The sequence below is a fragment of the Styela clava genome, chromosome 3, assembly GCF_964204865.1.
Source record: "Styela clava chromosome 3, kaStyClav1.hap1.2, whole genome shotgun sequence".
In the NCBI taxonomy this organism is placed as follows: domain Eukaryota; kingdom Metazoa; phylum Chordata; class Ascidiacea; order Stolidobranchia; family Styelidae; genus Styela; species Styela clava.
This window is the reverse complement of record NC_135252.1, coordinates 2,731,434-2,754,151: the sequence shown is the minus strand read 5'-3', so window position 1 is coordinate 2,754,151 and position 22,718 is coordinate 2,731,434. Positions and strand designations below refer to the sequence as shown.

Sequence of the window (22,718 nt, the reverse complement as noted above, 5' to 3'; positions counted from 1 at the left end):
ATATACGAAAAGAACTATAACACCATAATGAACAATTTTAATTTGCTACTAATCATTAGTCGGTCAAGGAAGTGCTCGTTTGAGGACGCCGAAATATCATTTCTGGAAAGACCGGACCCAAATAATTTTGAAGTTTTGTTTGCGGACCTTCGATAAAAATAGTTGAGTAGCCCTGCCATAGAGTATCGATATTGAATTCAGTAGATTTTGGCACACAAACCGAAAAAGATTGCCCACCTCTGCCCTAGGGTTACCATTATAAAAAAAACTGAAATATTATTTATATGTATTAAATGTGCCAACAAAAAAAAACTGCAGAAATCATTACGGATTCAGAAGATATATCCAGTTTCTGCTATATAATAGTTCAGACAAACCTCTCGTTGACACCCAGTGTCCTGCCCATAGATCTCATCTTGCACAACGAGACACTTTCTAATGAAGTGTTTCTTCATTTTTCACTATCCCTAAGGGACCATACCAAAAATACGCTGACTCGAACATAACTCATGAAGCTATGAAAGACCAATGACCTGCCTCAACTACAGTGGTGAAGTTTACCAAAAAAGATCGAATCGAACACTAGTCAATGGAGGAGCAAGGAGAAAGCATGACGATCGATCGTAACGATTTTTTCGCAGTCTAGCAAGCTGTGATCCCATAAAAAAGTCACGGTCTCATATTTGTATGATTTTTGGCAACTATGATTGAATATCAAATATTAAAAAAATAGAACAACATTATCCAAGCAAAATGCTTCCAGGTGCATTACAAACATCTAATTGGTCTTGATATTCTGTATAAAGTCTCTGAAAGTTTAAATTAGAACCGATGATTGGCAGAATCTCATCTCGTAGCAATGTTCTCTTGAACAATCCCTGAAAAAATCACATACAATGAATGAGTTCAAGCTAATAGCCATAATGGCAATGAAATATAGTTGACGATAAGTAATGCTATTCAATCAGTTGTTGAACACTTGGACTACGAATTATCGTAAATTGTATTACAAGAGCTATGAACAAACCAAAATGAGAAAAAAAATCGAGGCTGTTGATTACAAGTTTAGATGGTACACTCTGAGCTAAGTTAAATATATATAGGCCTATATATAAAACTTGGGCAAATGGCCGTAAGCATATGACAAGGATTTATAGCTAAATTGTACATCTCGTAACACCTTAACTAATATTCAATTTGAGTTCAGAGTTGATTCTTTAAAGCAGTAAAATTCTATTATACCAATACAAAGGGTTTCCATGTTGATGACGATGTTGTAGGTGACTCCATGATTTCATTGGATTTCAGATGAGTAGGACCTAACATATCATCACAAATCTCTCGCAATCTCACATCCAGGCCTTCATTAACTAAATATCTGAAAAAAAAAAAAACAGAACTAAAAATTATACAGGATTCTTCCAAGGCTTGAAAGCCACAAAAATTGTGTTATGCTATCATAAGTATTCTATCTGGGATAACTAAATCAGAAACTACGGATAACTACACCTTTTAAATTATTCTTCAATGAATCTCTAAAAACAAGACAATATTGCTTAAACATTAGGCAATTACAAAAAACTTTTTACACAATGTTACCACCTTATATAAGATAGCATCCAATGACTGTACTCCTCCACTGAGTTGAGAGCGATGCATGTTTCTACTCTACTTTCCAAAAAGACTGCAGTTGCACACCGTTGTAAATTTGTGTTTGAATGAAACATCCTCAAGGCACAGGCACCAACACTGAAGAAAAAATAAAATGGAAAAATGAAAATTATAAAGTTGAAATGACTTGCAGAAACAAATAGCTTTGATAATAATTTTGACTTTATGATAACTTATTTATATTCAACAATTTTCTATTCACCAATGATTTTATGGAAAAACAATAATTGATGTATTAGTAGTTTTATACAACGTATTTAAATACTTTTTGTTCCGAATAAGGCTCTAGAGAGGCAGCCACTTCTAGGTAAGAAACTACCAAAGTTTGAAAGGGCCGAAATGTATCTGGTTCATCATCTGCTACCCAATTAAATACACCCTGAGTGAGGTGGTGGGCATGGGGTTTAAACCTAAGATTTTAACTTGCGATGCCATCGTAGTTCAACGCATTAAGTTAAGTTCAACGCATTTACCACTAAGCCAAAGTGACCACCAGCAACCCTGTAATATTACCCAGTAGCTTTCTTTTGGAGTGAATCCAGTATTCCGCCTTTCAAACTTGATGTATCTGATTTATAATCAGCACAGTGTTCAATTGATTCATCTATGGAATTAACCAAAATCCTGGATTGAAAATAAAAAGATTGATTGGATGTGTTATTTACTGCCAATAAAACAGTATTGTCAAAGCAATTTTTTTGGCTAAAATCACAGTTGTCTGCGGGAATGTCCAAAACGAATCGGATATTCGAATTGCATTACATTTGATATGAGAAATTCTTGAATTTAGGAATGATTTAGAATAATTATACTAAGCCGTCAGACAAGCAGATTAAAACGTACAATATCTAAACTAGGGCCCGACCGATATATCGGCCGGCCGATATATCGGCCTTGTTTTTCACAAATTTTGAACTATCGGTATCGGCTAATTTTACCGATAGTTATCGGCTAATCACGTGACTGCCAAAGTGTCAAAATTGCGCCGGGAAAGCAGTTTTATCGCTTGTTTAATTCGAGAGCGGTTCTGCGTGAAACTCTTTTTCTTCACTATTTCTATTTCTCTCTTATCAAAAGCGGTTTCACGGACGATTGGGACACGGGATTTCACACTTTGCAAGCAAGTTTGCAGCGTGGTGGCTTACAAATCGAAGCGATAGAACACGTGAACGGCTTATTTGTGTCAAATAATATACGCTAGATTAAATAGAGAATTTTCGCGTAGTTTACACGGCGCTTGATTTCCCTTGCGCTTTAGTTGTTGAAGGTTGCCGGGAAAGCAGTTTTATCGCTTGTTTAATTCGAGAGCGGTTCTGCGTGAAACTCTTTTTCTTCACTATTTCTATTTCTCTCTTATCAAGAGCGGTTTCACGGACGATTGCGACACGGGATTTCACACTTTGCAAGCAAGTTTGCAGCGTGGTGGCTTACAAATCGAAGCGATAGAACACGTGAACGGCTTGTTTGTGTCAAATAATATACGCTAGATTAAATAGAGAATTTTCGCGTAGTTTACACGGCGCTTGATTTCCCTTGCGCTTTAGTTGTTGAAGGTTGCCGGGAAAGCAGTTTTATCGCTTGTTTAATTCGAGAGCGGTTCTGCGTGAAACTCTTTTTCTTCACTATTTCTATTTCTCTCTTATCAAGAGCGGTTTCACGGACGATTGCGACACGGGATTTCACACTTTGCAAGCAAGTTTGCAGCGTGGTGGCTTACAAATCGAAGCAATAGAACACGTGAACGGCTTATTTGTGTCAAATAATATACGCTAGATAGAGAATTTTCGCGTAGTTTACACGGCGCTTGATTTCCCTTGCGCTTTAGTCGTTGAAGGTATTATTTAACTTCTTGTATTGGTATGTTATAGATGGCTGGTTCTAGCGGTAAGAGCAAAGTATGGGAATACTTTGTATGCCACAGTGATGGTGTACTTTGTAAAATATGCTCATCATTGTTAAGTCAAGGTTCCGCCGATTCCAAAAAGAAAAACACCAGTAATTTGTGGAGTCATCTCAGATCGAAACACAAGAGCAAGTATGATGAGATTTCGCAGACGCAGTTAACGCGAAAAAGGCCAGCTGAAGCTTCCCAGTTTAATCGGCAACCTTCATGGGAACACATAATGGATAAATTTAATAAATGGCATGGAAATGACGCAAGAACGAAATCACTTGATAAAATAATAATGGAGATGATAGCCACTGACAACAGGCCATTTGCAATAGTGCAAGATGATGGATTCCGCAGGCTAATAGAAACCATTGAACCTCGCTACGCTCTAAAGACTGAGAAGTATTTCAGAACAGAAATGCTGCCACAAATATATGTGAAGAAACATCGTTATCGGCTTATCGGCCTAGTTTTGGAAAACTAGCAGTATCGGTATCGGTTCAAAAAGGCAGTATCGGTCGGGCCCTAATCTAAACTGATAACAAACACCACAGAAAAAACAATGACTTTTATATTCCTTTGCAGTATAAAAAATTGACAAGAAGTATTTTACTGGAAGTTACAATGAAGAATCATCAGAAATAAGCTACTACAGTGGTATTATATCAGAAGGAACCAGAGAACTCTGAGAAACTAGAAAAAAGTTATGTTTGATTCTGTATGACCAAATGCCGAACTAACATATAAAAACTTAGTTTAAAACTTGGGTTAAAAAACATGCGGCCAATTTTAGCAACCATATTAGAATTCTATCTAAAGTTCGCAATATGCGACCTATGAACGATATCAAAATACATACAATATTTCTTACCATGATAACATATTTCTGGAGAATGTATAAGATTTTCTATTTGAGAAAGTCAGTAATGGCAGTCCTGAATCTGTTAATTCACATTCGTGCAATGGATTTTTCTCATCTTTTTTTCGCTGCTGGTCATTCGTATGAACAACTTCATCAAACAAATCTGTATTTGTTTCTTCGGCGTCACCAGTGTTTGGCAGTAAATGAGCAAATGATTGATTTGATATAAGACACGATTCACATTTTGTATCCCTGAAAGAATAAGAATAATATTGCTGACTGCTGAGACTATTACATATAACTGACTTTTGAAACTTTCCAGTCTATAGTTCAACTGCACAAACATACAATAGGTACAAAATACCTGTCACATTGACAGATGATATCATGATTCTTCCATCATCCATTCATTTGGAATTATCAACTCCCAAGCTAATCCGGTTCCTGAACTAATTTGGTTAACTACACATGGTATCACCATGATATGGAATATGATTAGGGGTATTCTATCAAATCTCTGGTATTGTACTGACTAGTTTTTTAAAATAAGCACTGAAAAACCACTATATCAGCACAATACAATAATACAATACATGAAAAAATCTCGTCCTAATTGGTCATAGAACTGAGGCTTGGAGGTACCTGTGCCGTGGCACCTTTAATTACCCTGTGTGGGTTCGATCTTGTGTGAAGTTCCAATCTTGCGGGGCATAATTAGGTGTGAGAGTATTGTTGAACTCCTTGCCACCGTGGGGCCTGACATGGACTGGTAACCGGACGTGACTCCATTGTATGCCATATCAATAAGTCGTCCTACGAAAATCTTATTCCATCATTTACTGTCTGACTGTTAAACATAAATTTGTTTTATGCTACATACCAAACACTAACAGAGGCGTCACAGCATACAATCATTACATTCCATCCATTGCATGTAACAGAGTATGGTTTTCCTTTAACACAAACAGTAGGTAGAAGTTGTCTTCCTGATAACATTGAAAGCAGCCTCACTGTTTGGTCCTTGCATGCAATGCAAACAATATTCCTGAGAAAATTGAAAACATAATTATGGATGATCCTGTTCGGATACTTGTGTGCAAGAGGATTGCTGGACTCCCAACCGTCGTAGGGTGGTTCACGTAACTACTGGTCGGTTACGGCTTCCTTCACCATCAAGTCCAATCATCTGAAAACAGAGTAACTAATCTCATACCCAACATGAACTGGTAACCGGATGAGATGCAGTGGTTCGACATATGATTAAGTTTTGTCGATTTTCCTCTCCCACGAATAAATATGTGAACCCTATGCTATCCTACCAATACCAGCAATTATAAGAAAACTGAGAATAAATTTGGGCGCGGTGGCTTAGTTTTGAAAGCATTGGATAGACAAAACTATGACATATATTAAAATCTTGGGTTCAAAACCCATGCCCGAAACTTCACCCAGTGTGTAATGAATTGGGTAGGCAATCCCGAACCCTAAAGATTCCTGATCTTCCAAAGCTAGTAGCCTCATACCTTGCGGTGGCTACTTGTGTAGAGCCTAGTTCAAAGTGGAAGGCAGATAAATGCAGCAAAGAAAATTACCAATGCTAACAAATAAATTTTTCCCAAATACAGTGAAACAAGTATGAGTATAAATCGAGAAAGATCAAGAATTCGTAATATTTGTGTGAAAATGTCATTCTATTAAATATTATGCTCCTAATTTCTACCACAAGAGTTCTCATTTCGACCACAGAAACACAATAATCTGTCCTCCAATTATGAACTCAAATAGATAAGGTATTCCTGATACTAATCTGCAAACCCATTGCTGGCTGTTTGGGAGGCATTGAAGAAAATATTATCATATAATTTATATTAATCAGTACCTATTTCCGTCCATGACAACGCCAGGTGCTGATATAACAGACTCCCATTCTGCCGTTGAACCCTTGGTACATACTATCTTATGCATTGCAAATGAGTTCTTCTGACTTTGTTGCATTGCTAATGAATCATTGTGTAACTTCAATTCAAATGTTTCATCAGCATTGGAAATCTGACAAGAAATGTTTATTAAACGCAAATTTTTCTCATTTTTCGGTTTTCGGGTATGAAAATCACATCCTATCAATCTATTCCAGTCACCAATCTTTAAAAAACAGGCACTAGAAACTGAGTCCAGATAATTAAAGATAAAAACTTGGATAAGTGAAGATAACAGAATGCACCAAATACAACAGCAATTCTCAGCAGTCAGTTCTGTGTAACATATTTCGAAGACAATATAAAGTGTCTCAAAAATGTTGTACCCCACCTGTCCCGCATTTGTGCCACTTGCCCTATTTGTACCACACTTATGTGTATGGGGTCAGACAAGCAGGGCACATGGGACAATCGATACAAAGCGGACGAGAGACACACAAGAATGGGGCAAGTGATACAAGCCGGGGACATGAAATTCAATTAAATGAGCTATATTCATAAACAATCAGTTAACCTTAGTTTCTTACCTTAATTGACAGAGTCTTGACAACTTTTTTTGGAGTTAATTTATCCACAGAGACAGGCATTTGCACAGGTGGTAGAGGTAATAATCTACTCATCAGCGACTGAATGAAAATAAGATTTATGAATAAAAAATTTTGCAGCAAACAAATACATTTTTAACAGAAAATATCATATTAATATGACACTCCTATTCTTTCCCTCTATTCATAACAGTGGCCATTTTGTGCTTTTGAACTTATATTTTAAATCCATTGTGGCTTATTGTCCATTTATTTTACTTAATTCTCGCACCCTTCAGAATGTACATTATCATGCATGCCAGAGCAAAATTCAGACCTCACTAGTGTGCCAAAAAAAGTTTAAAAACCACTGCTCTACAACACTAGATAATAAAACTCCCACCTGTTGTGCAGGTGTTTGATTTCTTGATTGTGAAGGAGTAACAATGTTGTCTTTTTTAACTCTCTTTGGTTGTTTTGGTGAAGCATGAGGAATAGGTGTTGAATCATTAGCCTTGCGCTTCATGTTAAGCCCTAAAAAAGGAGATCCAAGTTCTTCATAGTATATCATATAAACAGATGTTAGGATTGGTACTTTGAATAAAATAGCTTTTTCTTCCATATAATACAGGTGTTACAAAAACTAATGCTGGAATATGATCGATTGAGTGCAGCCAGAATGTAACCTGTTATTCAATACATATTTCACCAACCTGGAGGTCTTCCAACCTTTTTTTGTTGAGTTGAAACTGCTGCAATGACAGAAGTAACAGAATCATTGACATCCTTGTTTGTAGTTGCATTCTTCTCGGTCAATTTTTTGTCTGACAAAATTAGTTGTACTAATGTTAATATAGTGATAAATCCTCAATCTGGAATTAAAAAAGAGTAAAAACGCACCTGATTTGCTTTTCACTGGAATTTTTTGAGCAGATAATCTAAAAACAACAAGTGAGAAAAGAATAAAAATGATTTATAAAACTATGTTAAATTTTAAAAAGCTTTTGCTAGATTTTACTTCACAGTCACCATTATGACTATTTTTCAAAAGTGTAGAATGATTAACAATATATTTGTTAAATCGACTTATAAGTATTTCCTATCTTTTCGTAATCATAGGTAAATGAGGTAGAAATTGACAAAAATTAGTAAAAGTAAAGTGAAGTCCTACTTGTCAGATGGTTCAGCAGCAGATTGTGGTATGCTGGGTTTGGTCTTTTCAGTAATTCTGTGATCCAATACTACTTTCTTCTGTTAAAAAATAAAATTTAAATTTAATATAAACTGAAGGACTTACCGGTATAAAGTCAGTCTGTAAAAAATTTACATTCAGTATTATTACATAATTATTTACATCACAATTGAACTTATTGCACTTATTATTACAGTTGGCACATAAACAAAACAAGCTTTGGAACAATTTTGACTATTTGATATTATGTCATCATCAAATTGTAATAGTTATATATTTGATGAAATTGTTGAGATAATTTGTCTTATTGGTAATGGTAGGCTAGTGTAATTGAATAATATTTCTGTGAATTAACCGAAAATAAGTAAAAAAAATTAAATGCACTACCTGTTCAACAAGTTGGATGCTTTTATCTATAAGAATTTCCTTGTCTTTCTTGAATGGCAATGTCTTCACTTCACCATTTACATGTGATGGAGTGTTGTCATTATCTTTTTGTTTTTCTTTGCTTGCACTACCAACTTTGATAACATGATCAGACTGACTAGATGATGATTTTCCTGGGGTTGTTTGTTGCATACCGGGACTGGATTTTTCTGAATCGCTCTATTGAGTAAGTAAAAAATCTTGAAAACATATCCTATGGACTCGAAGATGGCCTAAATCAGGTGTATAAACTGCTGCCCGCGGGCCAAATACGGCCCACAAGGAGAACTTATGTAGCCAATGGTGAAGTGCCAATTCTGAATGGTGTGCGGTCCGCGGAACGAGTTTTTAATTTAGTTTAATCTAGTACGTGCGAGTAATTTAAATCCTGTTGTGTTGCAAAGCTTATACCAGGGTCCAATTTATTATCTATGGCAATTACAATGTCCTAACAGCTACCTTGTTCAAAGCAAACAACGCATGTCATAAGATCAATAAACAAAATATTTTTGTCTGCAACTACTAGAAAGCGTATGTTAAATAAAGGTGCGGCCCACGATTTCACCCAGTTATTTGTATATGTCTCTAGTATTAAAGGTTGCATACCCTTGACTCAAATGGGTACCTATTCTAACTAGCTAGGCGAATGAAAAATTAATAACATGTTGTAGACATCACACCAAATTACGTTCTCCCAAAGCCCACCCCATTTTCCAAGGTGTGATCAATCGATTAAACAAATGCTGGTATAAAAAAAAACTCTTTCGAAAAAGATAATATATCATATCAGCTTACAAAAGTATTACTTGGGACAAGATGTAAAACACCCAATAAAAACGATTAAACAAATATTATGATTTATGAGTACCGGTATATAATTCAGTAAATTATGGAAAAACTGTAACAAAATACCCTTCTTTTCTCTGGTGTAGTTGTGCGACTATGCTTCAGTGGTGATTTGCTTAAATTTGAAGACAAGTTTGTTGAAGATCCAAATGCACTGCCAAATGGTCTTGGAATCCCACTGTAGTAAAATTTTGTAAACAATCATAGAAGGTAATGGATCAAAGCAATGAAAAATAAAGAAACTTATACTACTTATTTGAACACCTTTTGCTCTGAACAAGGCTCTGCACAAGAAGCCACTGCTAGGTAACGAGCTGCTACAGACTGGAAAGTCTTACCCTAAATCTTCCTGGGGAGCAACGAATACAGGCGTGATTCTTCTTTTCCCTGCCTGTGTTCGAACTTCAACTTGCTTCGTCTAAACAGTTATTGAAAAAAGGGTATTTTGATAGTAACTCTATTATTATTAGGAGATTATTTTCACTTACCAATAAAATTTCTTCAAATATGTATTCAATGCGAACGCATAATTTTTGCACAGCTTGAAAATGTTGTTGGGCCTACATATTTAGTATTTATACATATAGGATAGGATTTCCATATTTATTCCAGGAGAGAAGATAGCTGATAATCGTAAGGCGAACCATGCCTCTTGTTCAGTTACCAGTCTGGGTTGGGTATGGAAATACTAACCAGTTATTTGTTTCAGATGCCTGAACTTGATGATGTAGCAAGCCATAACTCACCAGCGGTCACATGACCCTCCCCCCTACAACAAAGAGAAGTCTGGTGATATTCTCTCACATAATTAGCCTTCACAGGAGTCGAACACACATACTCTCGCAAGTCAGGGTAACCAGAGGTGCGATAGAAAGCGTATTCCAAACACTTAGCACAATGCGCTAAATGCGGAGCCCTATGATAACTTACCTACCACAGTACAGTATAAAATATTTTGATTTCATTCTTTTCCTACTTGGACAATCAATAGGAGTGTCAACTCACAGGATACTTCGTAGGTGTTTTTGGATCTTGTTGAGGTTTCTTGAAAGCGGCATCATCCTCTGCTTTCTTCTGCTGCTGAAGAGCAAGCATAGCTGGATTCTCAATAACCAGAGGTTGTGACATAATTGACATCGATTTCCCATACGTTTTCTTGTGCAAATTATTCTGTAAAACGAAATTAATTGTTACACAAAGACTCTAAAACAGCGATTCCCAACCAGGGGCCACAGAGTAGTTGGGGGAAAAGGCACCATGCTAGCCCCAAAACTGATTTTACTTTTCCCTTTACAAGAACCCCCCCTCTTCCAAGTTTCATTGTTTGAGAAGGTTATTTCACTTTTTTGTGCAGAATTGTACGAACATAATAGGATTTGGAATCCACCAATCAAAATAACACTATAACTACTACTCCGAAAGGAAGCTGCAAGCCATAAAAGGTTGGGACTCACTGCTCTAAGACTTGGATGGGATAGCCCAGTGGCTAACATGTTATTCCCATTTATGCTAAATTAAATATCTCAGGATCACACTCTACTCATCTTCTCACTCCAGAGTGTAATAAATTGGATAAGCTGTCTGAATGTGGAAACAAATAGGATTTTCATACTTCCAAAAATATACTAGCTCATCAATATCATGGTTTCTAGTCTGTTGCCTTATTCAGAGCAGAGCTGCAACCAGCGTACAAAACCATGCAAGGTTTTTGGCAAACTAACAAATATTAAAATATCTTGGTGATGCAAAACTTTAACACTTAAAAACAACAGACTTACCATCTCTTCCCTAGTGAGAGCTTCACCTATTTCTTGTGGTTTGAATTGCAAATACGCAACAGATCCATCCCAAGAACAACAAAGTAAACTGTTCCCATCAAAGGACCTGGACAAAATGGATACATGGCTTTTTTATAAATGCTTTTGTAAAAATAATAGAATAGTATGGAAATGAAAAGTTTTATGGTTCCTTGTGCGAGGAATGTTGATAAGACATTACTATTCCAACTAGTTGATTGTTCGACAATCGACTTGAAATGGGGGTTGAAACTGTAATTGACAAGCAAAGCGCCTTAAATAACTGAAATAAAATACCACAGTAATACAATCTACAAATACAAAATAAACTCACCAAGTAACATCCATAACAGAATCATTGAATAGATCATTGACGACAATTAATGGTCGTTGGAGTGATGTTAACCACACAGATAATGATCTGTCTCTGCTGCCTATTGCACAGCAAGTATATGGTAGCCTTGGTTCACCCGCTGCTTTGTCAGGATGGCGTCGAAACATACAACCATTAAATCTTAACAAAGTAAGAATATAAAGTACTCTAATAAATTTGTAGAAATAACAGCTAGGTTGATGGAGAATGACGAGTAACGAATTCAAGCAATGCACCATTGATTTAATTTGTGTCTCAGATAATTTCAAAACATTACAGAATATCAAAGCACTGCCTAAAAAAATCCTCATTTTCCCATGTTTAGAACTTGACATAAGAATAGTGTCCAGCAGTGTTCACTATTAGCGCACTTTTTTGCGAAAATTGCGAAGCACTTTCGCAACTTTTTTTAGGGACCGCGAAATAGCACTTTTTTCCGATTTTGAAGAGAAATAGCACTTTTTTTCGATTTTGAATGGAATAAAAATTCAAAGTTGACAAATGTTTTTGTGTGCGTATTAAGTTGACAATTAAGTAACATACTAGTACTTTCGTAACTCAATTCTGCATATCATAACGATATTTACCGGAATTCTAACCTATGTGGTGAAGACATGGAAGATAAAGCTTTTGCATTAATGGCAAAATTCTTGTTTATAATATGATTATTATACAAGCACACCGATTCCGCTTCGACCGCGAAAACGCTCGGCGGCGTCTTTGAAACCAGATGTCCGAATGCAAGGCAGTGCGTTTCTCTAAACGAGAGTGGTCATGTGACTATCAATGACATCGATGAATTGTGACCAAATTACACGATTTTCTAGTACTGGTTTGACAGGTCTGTGTTCTCTTCTTAGTGAATTTACTGCCATTCAGAAATTTCTGATACTCGACACCACATTGTTTAGTAATGGAATGTAAACTTGGGCCATTGTTTGGTAAATTAGAAGAAACATTTAGCAGCATCTCACAGATTTGCAAAATCGCCAAATTGACAAAATACATACGTCGTATTAACATTTAACATCCATTTTATTGTAACCACGAATGTTAAAAGAAAATGGCGTTTCGCGGAATTTTGCGATATTCAGTATTAGCTAGTCTAGTCATTCACGATAAATCAAACTCAGACCAGGGTCAAAAATCAATCTTAACTATTTCCTCATTAATATGCGAGTAGGGGTGGGCAAAATCGAATATTTTTTCGAATTGAATATTTTTAACGAATGAGGAATATTTTTTATGCACAGCAGGAGTCTGGAACGTCGGTCGAAAAATTAGCAAGGAAGCCTTTTCTACTGGTTAATTTCGTTATAATAGCTAATTGTTTTTGTCACCGCAATCGTTTTGGCGACTATATCCTGGGTTTGGCAATCCAGGCTTACGCGTGCGTTCACATCGGCAACAGCTGTTAAGGGCATCAACGACAAATTTCAAAACTAAAATAAACATTTGCGTAGACTTGATATTACCTATCAACGTTTGTAAATTTACTGTCCCAATTTAAAGCGAATGGTATTATTATTATCGATGCCGGAATGCAAATATTTAATACGATAATTAACTTTTATAATTTTTTTATGGTGTCTGTATTAATTTACAGATAAACCTCGCAAATCTGAGATTGTGCCAATCCTGAATGTTGATTCAAAATTGAGATTAAATAATTCGGCAATAAAGGCATTTCTGCGTGGCCATAAGACGAGATGACTTTAATAAACAGCACTTCTTTAAGGATATTTTACATATGCGACTAATGCTAAAAACATTGGGCTCGAGTGCTCTGGTGCCTAATCAGGCGCTAATTGCAACTAATTCAACTCAAGTTTCAACGACTTTTTTCGTCTTCACGATATGTTATCTTTTTTTATTCGGTATTGATAATGATAAATAAAAAATGTGTAATTGTTGATTGCAATTCCGGAAAACGAACGAATTTAACCTCGGTTAACCGCGCATTGGAAAGCAAAACACAATTTATTAACATTACTTTACAATGAGTCACGGGTAAGAATTAACCAGACGGCTATCGCTAACATGTAGAAACAATAAATTTGAAACGATTTTGTATAAAGCGTGTCAACATCGTTTTTGTAAATTTAGAAACGTCGATAAGTAAGACAAGTAAATAATGTATTTTATGGAACTTTCATGAGATATTGGTGAGAAATATTATTTTGACCATGTCGAAATGCCATTATTGCCGATTTATTCACGTGTTTAGTTACTATCAGTGTTTTAACCCAAAGCTGAGTTACGTAAATACTTAACACTGAGTACTCAAGAGATAACCAATTTGCGGAATTTTTCAATTATTATTTCATACGAAAGTAACACAGACACGATCTAAAATTAAAAGCATAGAAATGTCAACTATCTGCTTCACAAATATCGCATCCCGGGGTCAGTAATAATATTATTGTTCGCTTAAACTCGGGACGGTAATTTACGAACTGATACAAATCCTACACAGAAGATAAAAATCAGAACAAAATCAATTTTCGTTGTGAATGCGCTCATTAATAGTTGTCTTTAAAATCTTCGCCGATGTGAATTCACAATTCTATCCGAAATATAAAAACCAAACTACGATGTCCGCCGTTACGTGAGAATTAATATTTGCTAGTGAATAAAAACATGCTTTAATATAGTTTAACAACACGATCGCAGCGACAAAAAATTTACTGCAGCCTTCGATTATGACAAAGTTATGAAATAATCATTGAATGACAATAAAAATTTAACTTCATTAACAATAATTTTCAAGTAATAGTTTCACATTTTCATGATTTTGATCGTCGCTACATGCGAGCGTGTTTTTGTACATATAAACCATGATGACACTACTGACATCTGCGAGTTATAGATCTCTCCAAATTTAATTTTCGCGATTTTTAATGTTTCATTTCTAGATGCGGATGCCCGCTGACTACGGATAAATGGTCGATGTTTAAAAATAGGACTTCGGACCGTTGGGCAAAGAAAGGCGGGCTACACGTAACTGCGAAATTTCGCCGTGAACGACCTTACATTTTAGTTATAAACGCATTACGTCGTCGCGAATTGCAGTTTTGGTGTAATGTTTTAACTTCCCCCTAATCTCCCGTTAAAAAAAAATCTGGCTGTGCCCCTGCCCGGTGATAATTCTAGCTAAAATGTTACAATTTTATTTACAGAATTTGCAAATTCACCATTTTGATAATCACGCCCTAATTATTGGTGCAAAAATACTCGAAATATCACGAATTTAATCATTTCCGATGTTCCTAGGCGCAATTCATGACGGCGACAGTGTGCGTTGTTACATCGAAATTCACGATTGATTTTACGTTATACTCTTGTTCACGATTTCAACACTCCACCCGCCATGCATGGCTGAGTGAGAGGTTCACATTTTCGAAACATTACTTGGCCAAGGATGGGAGGGATCACTAACGAGCTAATTGAAAGCACATTAAAAGGATTATGAATTGTCATTTTTTTCTGGTTATAGCCTGTACATGTTATACCATGTGTGGGCTCTCGGAACGTCAATTTACCTTTTAATTTTCGACAATCAATTGTATGTGCGGCTCCTACATGAAACGGCTAATTCATGCTGCCAATATACGGAGTTTGAAATCTGGGATATTTATTTCGAATAGTCTATTTATTTTGACTCTTCTAAAATTAGGAAGCTTTGTTGGTGCCTTTTTTGGCGCAAAGTATGAAATTGAAACGATACGAATATTTTGCCCAGTCCTATAGGCGAGGTTATGATATTAAGGCAGAGAATATTTGTAAGCATATCACTGAATGGAAATATTTTGCACCAAGACTGTTTGCAGAAGTTGATTTATCGAATACACGGAAAGTATTTATTTATCATCTCACTTGCGAACATCGGGGTTTGGGCGGAATTATACGATTATGTTGTTGTTCTTGAATAATAACTTTTTCGATGAATGTTTATTTTACTTTTGTGTATTAATTATGATATGTTGAGTTTTCGTTTATTTCAAATTCGAAATTGTCCGGAATACTCGAACAGGTGTAATAAGTGTTGATAGTATAGTGTAATCGAGTAACCAACTTAGAAGTCTTTAGAGATGTCTAATGAACTTGATGTTTTACGGGTGTCGTAACCCCCGTTTTTTTTTATTAAATTTGATTGTTCTACCTTCCGCTTATAAAACAACATCGTTATACGGTCATCTAAGGTAACTCTCGCGACCAGATCTTTTTGTTCTGTATGGCATCACCTTAGCGCCATTTATTACCGACTGAATTTTAATTGTGATTTATGATAAGTTATTTTCTGTTAGTTGGCGCTGATAACGTGGCTAATTTCTTTATAAACATTTTTAATATGTTTAAATTTAAAATTTTTTTTAAATATGTTCCTTACGTCTCTGCTATAATTGACAAGCGATAGCACAAGATTCAGCAACAAATGATAAGCAAAGCTATTTTATAATCATGGGTTGCTTAATAAAGATTTGCTAATTATGGCAGGATATAAAGAACATGGCCTGAAATATATAATTAACAGAACGATGTTTATTTTTCAGTCGACGAAAACCCTTAATAATAACGATTGCCGAAATCGCGAAAAAAATGAATACGGATTTTCGATTGTGATCAGATGACTGAGAGGGCACATGTTTTTTTCTCTGTTCAAAGCAGATATAAAACGAATACCATGTTGCCGAAAAGCGGTTACGTGTTATCTTTAGTTAGCCAATCAAAATAGTGGTAATGGTATATACAAGAGGTTTCTAAACTTTACAAACTCGGAGCGCAATTAATATTAAAATTACAAGTAATGGTGCATGGAAAAACGAATTTGATTTTATTGAAATTGAAACGCACACACATAAGAGTTTTACATTTCATGCACAACTAACCGATGCTACATGTGAGATTTGTGCACATGAACGATTATATATCGCGATTATTTATGTGAGAATGCGTACTTCTCTTTCAACTTTAATTTCCAGGATTTCGGCGTTCACGTGGTCGACTAAAAAAGATTTATCAAAAGGATTGGTATTTCGTGTCACACTCAAAATTATTTGGGTTTATTTTTTACATTCATGTTTTTTTCAAGAATCACCCTGTTGTATTTCCTGTACCTTCGCAAAGGAAAACTCTTTGGTGTCATCATTACTATTAGTGTAATTGAAAGTGGCGTTGAGATGCGAATATTTCATACTAGGTCTGCAGCATTAGAGACAGCGTTATTTATAAATGCTGGAAGTACATGGCATTTCTAAAAAAAATTGCAAATATATAATGTTTTCTACCCGATTTGAACTAACTGGCACGCAAACCAATGCAAGTCGATATTTGGAAATTACACGTCTTAGGGTAATCCGTGAGACAGTATAATATAAATTAGGCCAAGCTAGCTCATGAATGGGATTTCAAAGTGATCTTGCATAATATTTCGGAAAAAAAATCTTCGATAGAAAGTAGGTCACTCTATCTATAAAAACAGCGGTACTTTCATGGTGATCTTGCGTTATTTCCCAAAGAAAAACTCCCGTTAACCAATCTCTTAAAAGGGAAGAGGGCGGACTACTTTCAAGCATATTCTTTCGGACGAGGAAGCGTGTTATACTAAAGCGATATTGGTGATGGGGATGTCATTTTGCCCGGGTTTTGTACAAATGATCCCCCTCCCTAGCTATGGCCGGTAGTAACTAATATCTGCTTGTATCAATCGGTGTCTGTTAGATGGTAGAAACAAGTTTGCAAGGCTAGTCTGTTCAGGCGGGAGTGCGCTTCGTTACTGACGCTGGTGGTTGATTGCACGAAACTTTTATTCCCGACAAGTGTGCTTATCAGGTGTCCTTTGATGAATTCGCTTGATTTTAACAAGAGTTTAAACGAAACTTGTTAACGGAAAGACTTCAATTCACAATATTAACGGAAGGAGCGCTTTTTCGAGTATCTATGCTGTTTGAAATGAGTTTAAACGAAAGCTAGGGCACCTAACTAGTTAAAATCAGAAAAAGCACTTTCGCACTTTTTTTTTCGACTGCGAAGCACTTTCGCACTCATAATTTCCTTAGAGTTAACACTGGTGTCCAGACCAGAGTAGAGCTGGTTACACCAGACCTTCAGCCTTGGGATCATGGTATGATCACTTATATGCGCAAAACAAATATGAAGTATCGTTGCAAATCAAATGTGCATATAATTTAACTAACTTCTCCCTGTCATAATTAAATGTTAATAAAATCAAAATATTTCCGGTGATTTGCAGCATTGCAGGCAGAAAATGCAGAAATTAGTTTGAAAAATTTCTAATCTCTGCAATATACTAAATAAAAATGTCAATTTATATAGTCATGGCTATGAATTGTTTTCAGTATACTGGCCATGAAAAATCATTAAAACCTTTTCAATTCATCATAATGGAATTCTGAATTATTCATATTTCAAATCAGATGATGTTGTAGATTTCACTTTTCTAATTGTCCTAGCTTTATCCTGCTTCATAAGTAGGCTATATAACAATTTTTAACACTTCTTATCTATTATTGTCATTACAATTCTGTAAAGAATTATGATGAAACAATGCTCCCTACCTGGTACATGTAATTGCTTTCCTATGACCAACAAAATCCATGTTAGTTTTCCATCCTGATCTTTCGATAATTTGTGCAGTTGGTCCTGCATTATTCATTGCATGAGCTGATACCAAGTAACCACCATCAGGAGACCAATCCAAACGTAAAACATGGGTTGTTTCGCCACACTGGAAAAAAATTTGTTGCAATTAATTATTGTGACTCCGAGCATCTTTTATCTGAAATAGGCTCTAGCAGAATAACCCCTGTCCCCTGATATATAGAGTGAAAAGATTTCAAAAATTGAATTCCAATTTGACATAACTATCCTATTTATTAGACCCTGAATAAGGCGATGAAAGAGAGAGTGCTTCACTCATTCACTCCTTTTTTAATAGTAATTGTTCATTGGGTACTCCAAAATTGAAATAAAACTTGCGCTATCAATTAATTTTCTGTGCGACGAACTACCCACTGATGGATTCGTATGAATATGATACAAGGATGCCGTAGCAAGAGCAACAATGAAGACACCTATTCTAAGTGATTCCAGTGGTTACCATTTGTTAGATAAATTTATTTGTGATAATGTGCAGCAGGGATCTTGAATAACTCTCATAACTGCTCTCTAAAATTACCTCCACAAAAGGTTTTGTAACAGTATGCTCAAGCTTCCAGTCCAAAGTTTTCCAAATCTTTACACTTTTATCAGCGGATTGAGACGCAAGGTATGTCCCTACTGGATCCCAAGTCACACCCTGACATAAAAAAAATACCAAGAATTAAAGCAAGTCAGCAGTTTCAGGACTTTGACGGGGCAAATAAATATTATGATTTGTGAATGATGTGATTGGTTATGTGTACCTGTGGAGGTTATGCTTGAGAAAAAAGCATACAAGTCAAAGTGAGGGCTGCAGATGGCTTGCAACTCAATGTTTGATTAATTGTCTGGAAAGAATATAAAAACACAGCAAATGTAAAATGAGGGAAGCAGCTATTTTCACAGTGCCATTATATAAAACTATGATCAACTAAAAAAGAATTGAATATCAATATCCTAGATTGCGCCAACTTGCATACCTTTACCAAACTGGTGTGTCCTCTCAGGACTGTTGTAATTTCAGGAAATTTCAAAGCATTCCATACAACTACAGTATTGTCTATACTGCAAGATGCTAACCATTGATCAGTGGGTGACCAAGCCAAATGCAGGATATCTGAAACAAAACAATATCAGGTACATCAATCAATTTAAATCTCACCATGGCACCAGGCATTGAATGTTTGAAACTCAAGTTAAACTAGACACAACATTTTCTTTGATTAGGGCTACCAAAAATGGAGATTTCGAATAAAAATCATAGTATTAGGAGCGAATATTGAATTAAGCAATTTTCGTCGAAGATATTGATATAGTTGAAAAATGGTTACATCACATTTGAACCCACGTACATTTGAACCCGTAATTTGAACCCACAACAATTCTACCTACATACTATTGCACCTATGGAAATTTTTTTTTATGTATATTTGAACCCATACTAACCCTAACCCAAGGATTTTAGCACCTTCATATAGATTGAACCCGCGGACATATAAATTAAAATGTATGTGGGTTCAACTGTACGGTCACCTTGAAAAGTATCCTATTTTGGCATAGGGCTTTCTTGAATTGTTCTTTTCAATAATGAATTTGGATAATGGATTTTTATTGTTAAAATATATGTACAGAATATTTCTAAATTATTCTGATATCTCTTAATATTTTTATTGTGTTGCAAAATCGGCAGGTTATTGGATTTCAAATTACCATATACCAGCCTGAGCTGAATAAGACAATACTTGATGGAGCTTCTGTACCTCCTGTGTGTCTCTTTAAAGTATGAACAACTCTCCATCTTTCTCCTTTTAATCCGCTAGATTGGTTTTCTGATGACCCAAACATGATAGGTCCTCCATAACCTAGTATATATAAATAATTAAAATATGTAGGCTACATAACTACAGCATGTCACAGTCAATGCTTCTGATTTAGTAATTCTTTTAGGAAAAACTTGATGGAGAGTTAGCATAAAGGTAAGAATGCATTTACAATAACAAAAGTAAAAAAACACAGTGAGATACCTGCAAATTGCCATATCATAATTATTCTATCATCTCCTCCTGATGCAAGATATCTTCCATTGCATGACCATCGGACACAGTTCACACATGCTGAAAAAAGAATGAAATTCATCCTTACAACACAACAACATAACGACAATACTATGATGGATGAGGTTGCTTATGACTGCACAATTTATTAATTGTCTGAGCAATTTGTGACAAGAAAACCCGTAGGCCTGACTCTACCGCCAGCAAGGGTTGACCTGAATTTTGTCATCATATTGATTCATAAAGCTTTAATTGCCTTTTCTGACAGCAATTCGTCCACAACGATGAACCAAAAATATTCAATTGGCTTTTTGATTGAAATCAATCATTAATAAAGGTCGATCAGACCCCCCCCCCCCCCACCAAATTGGCCCAGTAGTCCGCAGATCCCAGTTTGGGAAACCCTGCATCAATAGCCTATATAAAATCATTAGTCTTTTTGTTCCAGCTTTCAGCTAATAATTAGAAATTTAAACCGTACGACTGAATTTTAGTTGAAATATTAACATATGAAAAATGTAAGTTAAAAGCAACAAATTACCTAAATGATTATCCATAACACATAAAACTTTAGGAACATTTTCATCATGCTCATCTTTGGCATTTACCACAGGCGATGTGTTCCAAACAATAATTTTTCCACTGCTTCCTCCATCTCCCTGTCCTCCTGTCGCAAATCGAGATCCATCAGGATGCAAATCAACCGAAAATATTGGGTTTCCTGGACAACAAAACGAAATATTGTGTAAGTTGTGTAAAAAAAGGGGGTTTGGTTCTTAGCATCATGACCTGATGAATACATTAAAGCCAATATCAATCTACTAGTTAAACCAGTAAGTGGTTATACAATTTTTACAACTCTGACAATAGGAGAAAAAAAGTCTCAGAAAAACTGAAAAAGAAAAAAAAAGGCTAACCCGATCAATGCATAGATACTGGGCTCTATTAGTATTCAAAAACTTGCCAGATGAAGGGTGAAAGGAGAATGGTAGAAAGTAGACGAACAAGATTCCGAAAAATGAACTTTTACTTCCAGGAACCTATCCACTTATTTTTATTGTTTTCATCGTTTTTATAGGACAAAATGGCCAATTTAGAAATCATCAGATTAAGTTTTTGAGCCGCAAGCAGCACTTAAATTGGGATGGCTGTTTTAAATTCATCAATGACACTTTTTATCAAAAACGTTTTCGTATCTCAATCATTTTTTATTTGCCGATGTGACCTCTAACTTAGAAATCAACATTTGCTGCAGTCTAAAATGAATTACTTTAATAACATAAGTCAATAGACAGGTAAGCCCATGTGGATGGTCAAAACACTACAAGGGATGAAAAATTGCAAGCCATATTAAAACAATATATCGAAAAGCTGGTTTTTGTGAGTATAGTACGGTACCTTTAAATTGTTATATAAAAAAGTTCGTATCATAGACAATACGGACGGAGACCACTGAATTGACGAAACTACAACACCTTAATTAGAATGAGATGATTCCATTTTGGTGATACAAGCTATGCCTACAGGCCTATGGATACATATGAAAATGTCTTGTAGCTGTGTTGCTAATACCATAATCAAGCAATTCTATCATCTGAATTTTCAGTTCTTACTTTTCGTGAATCATATTACCCTATTATATTTTAAAAAGCCTTTACAGCTTCACATGTATACTAATTTCCATTTGAGTTTCACATGTGCAGAAGTGAGACTTCATTTCTGCGTTGAAAAAATTAATTCTATAACTGCATAAACGGTGAATTCGATAACAAATGTATATGTCTAAGTTACATACCATCATGTGACACCCATGTTGGTTTTAAGAGTTTCATTCTGCAAAATTATTGACGTCTACATCAAATTGAACCTTAGAACAGAAGTTCAACAAAACCGCCTGCAATGATCCGATAATTGTCTGTGTTACGCTCCAGTCATGTATATACAAGTAAATAAAAAACAGCCGTCGGGCGCGCTGTTTATGCGAGGTTACTCAGATAGTCACTTTGGCTCAGACTGCAGACGGGATCGCAATGTAGCCATAACTCGTTTCAGATTTTCCCTGTTTTTAGAATGAAAGCGACGAGTTTCTTACTCGTGCATTACCGGTATATTATTTATCCCTTTTGTCAGTTTGCCATTCGGGAATCGTGTGAATGTTTCATGGATATTTCTGTATACAGGGCACGGTATTGAAGCAGTTAAATGTACGGTAAATTCGTTTTGTTTTGAACTATAATCTTCGGCCTTGGAAACATGAAGACACCATTTTTAGATTTTAGGGTTTTGCATTGCAGTTGCGCATTAGTATATATGTCAGTATGTAGGTCGCGCTCACTGTTCAGGTATCAGATTATTACACAATTTACATGTAATTCAAGGTACCGTACTAGTACAGTACTGTAGTACTAGATTCAACATATAGGCCTATTAGTACCGGTTTTACAATT

The 22,718-nt window shown here is 35.7% G+C and overlaps 1 protein-coding gene across 2 annotated transcripts; it reads right to left on the bottom strand.

The window, feature by feature from the left end:
- Positions 1-677: 677 nt before the first annotated feature.
- LOC120341745 (protein HIRA-like) lies at positions 678-22,590 on the bottom strand. Of its 2 annotated transcripts, XM_039410304.2 has the most exons (25): positions 22,067-22,590; positions 20,813-20,992; positions 20,242-20,331; positions 19,978-20,079; positions 19,198-19,334; positions 18,756-18,875; positions 18,136-18,305; positions 11,519-11,698; positions 11,167-11,272; positions 10,394-10,558; positions 9,727-9,806; positions 9,455-9,566; positions 8,504-8,722; positions 8,096-8,175; positions 7,825-7,862; positions 7,638-7,748; positions 7,328-7,458; positions 6,928-7,026; positions 6,304-6,473; positions 5,305-5,469; positions 4,434-4,676; positions 2,185-2,295; positions 1,603-1,749; positions 1,243-1,378; positions 678-878 (listed from the first exon to the last, which is right to left on the bottom strand). In XM_039410304.2, exons 1-25 carry the CDS (start codon positions 22,101-22,103, stop codon positions 741-743), a joined length of 3,267 nt encoding a protein of 1,088 aa, XP_039266238.2. In that variant the 5' UTR covers positions 22,104-22,590; the 3' UTR covers positions 678-740. The 2 variants fall into 2 exon arrangements, with proteins under 2 accessions (XP_039266238.2, XP_039266239.2); XM_039410305.2 differs by lacking the exons at positions 20,813-20,992; positions 22,067-22,590 and having other exon boundaries at positions 19,928-20,079.
- Positions 22,591-22,718: the final 128 nt, after the last annotated feature.

Coding starts and splice junctions, on each gene's coding strand:
- LOC120341745 (XM_039410304.2), bottom strand. CDS start 22,103: ATGAAACTCTTAAAACCAACATGGGTGTCACATGATG. Junction 7,749..7,824: donor TCCAGTGAAAAGCAAATCAG/GTGCGTTTTTAC, acceptor TAATTTTGTCAG/ACAAAAAATTGACCGAGAAG. Junction 1,750..2,184: donor CTCCAAAAGAAAGCTACTGG/GTAATATTACAG, acceptor TTTTTTCTTCAG/TGTTGGTGCCTGTGCCTTGA.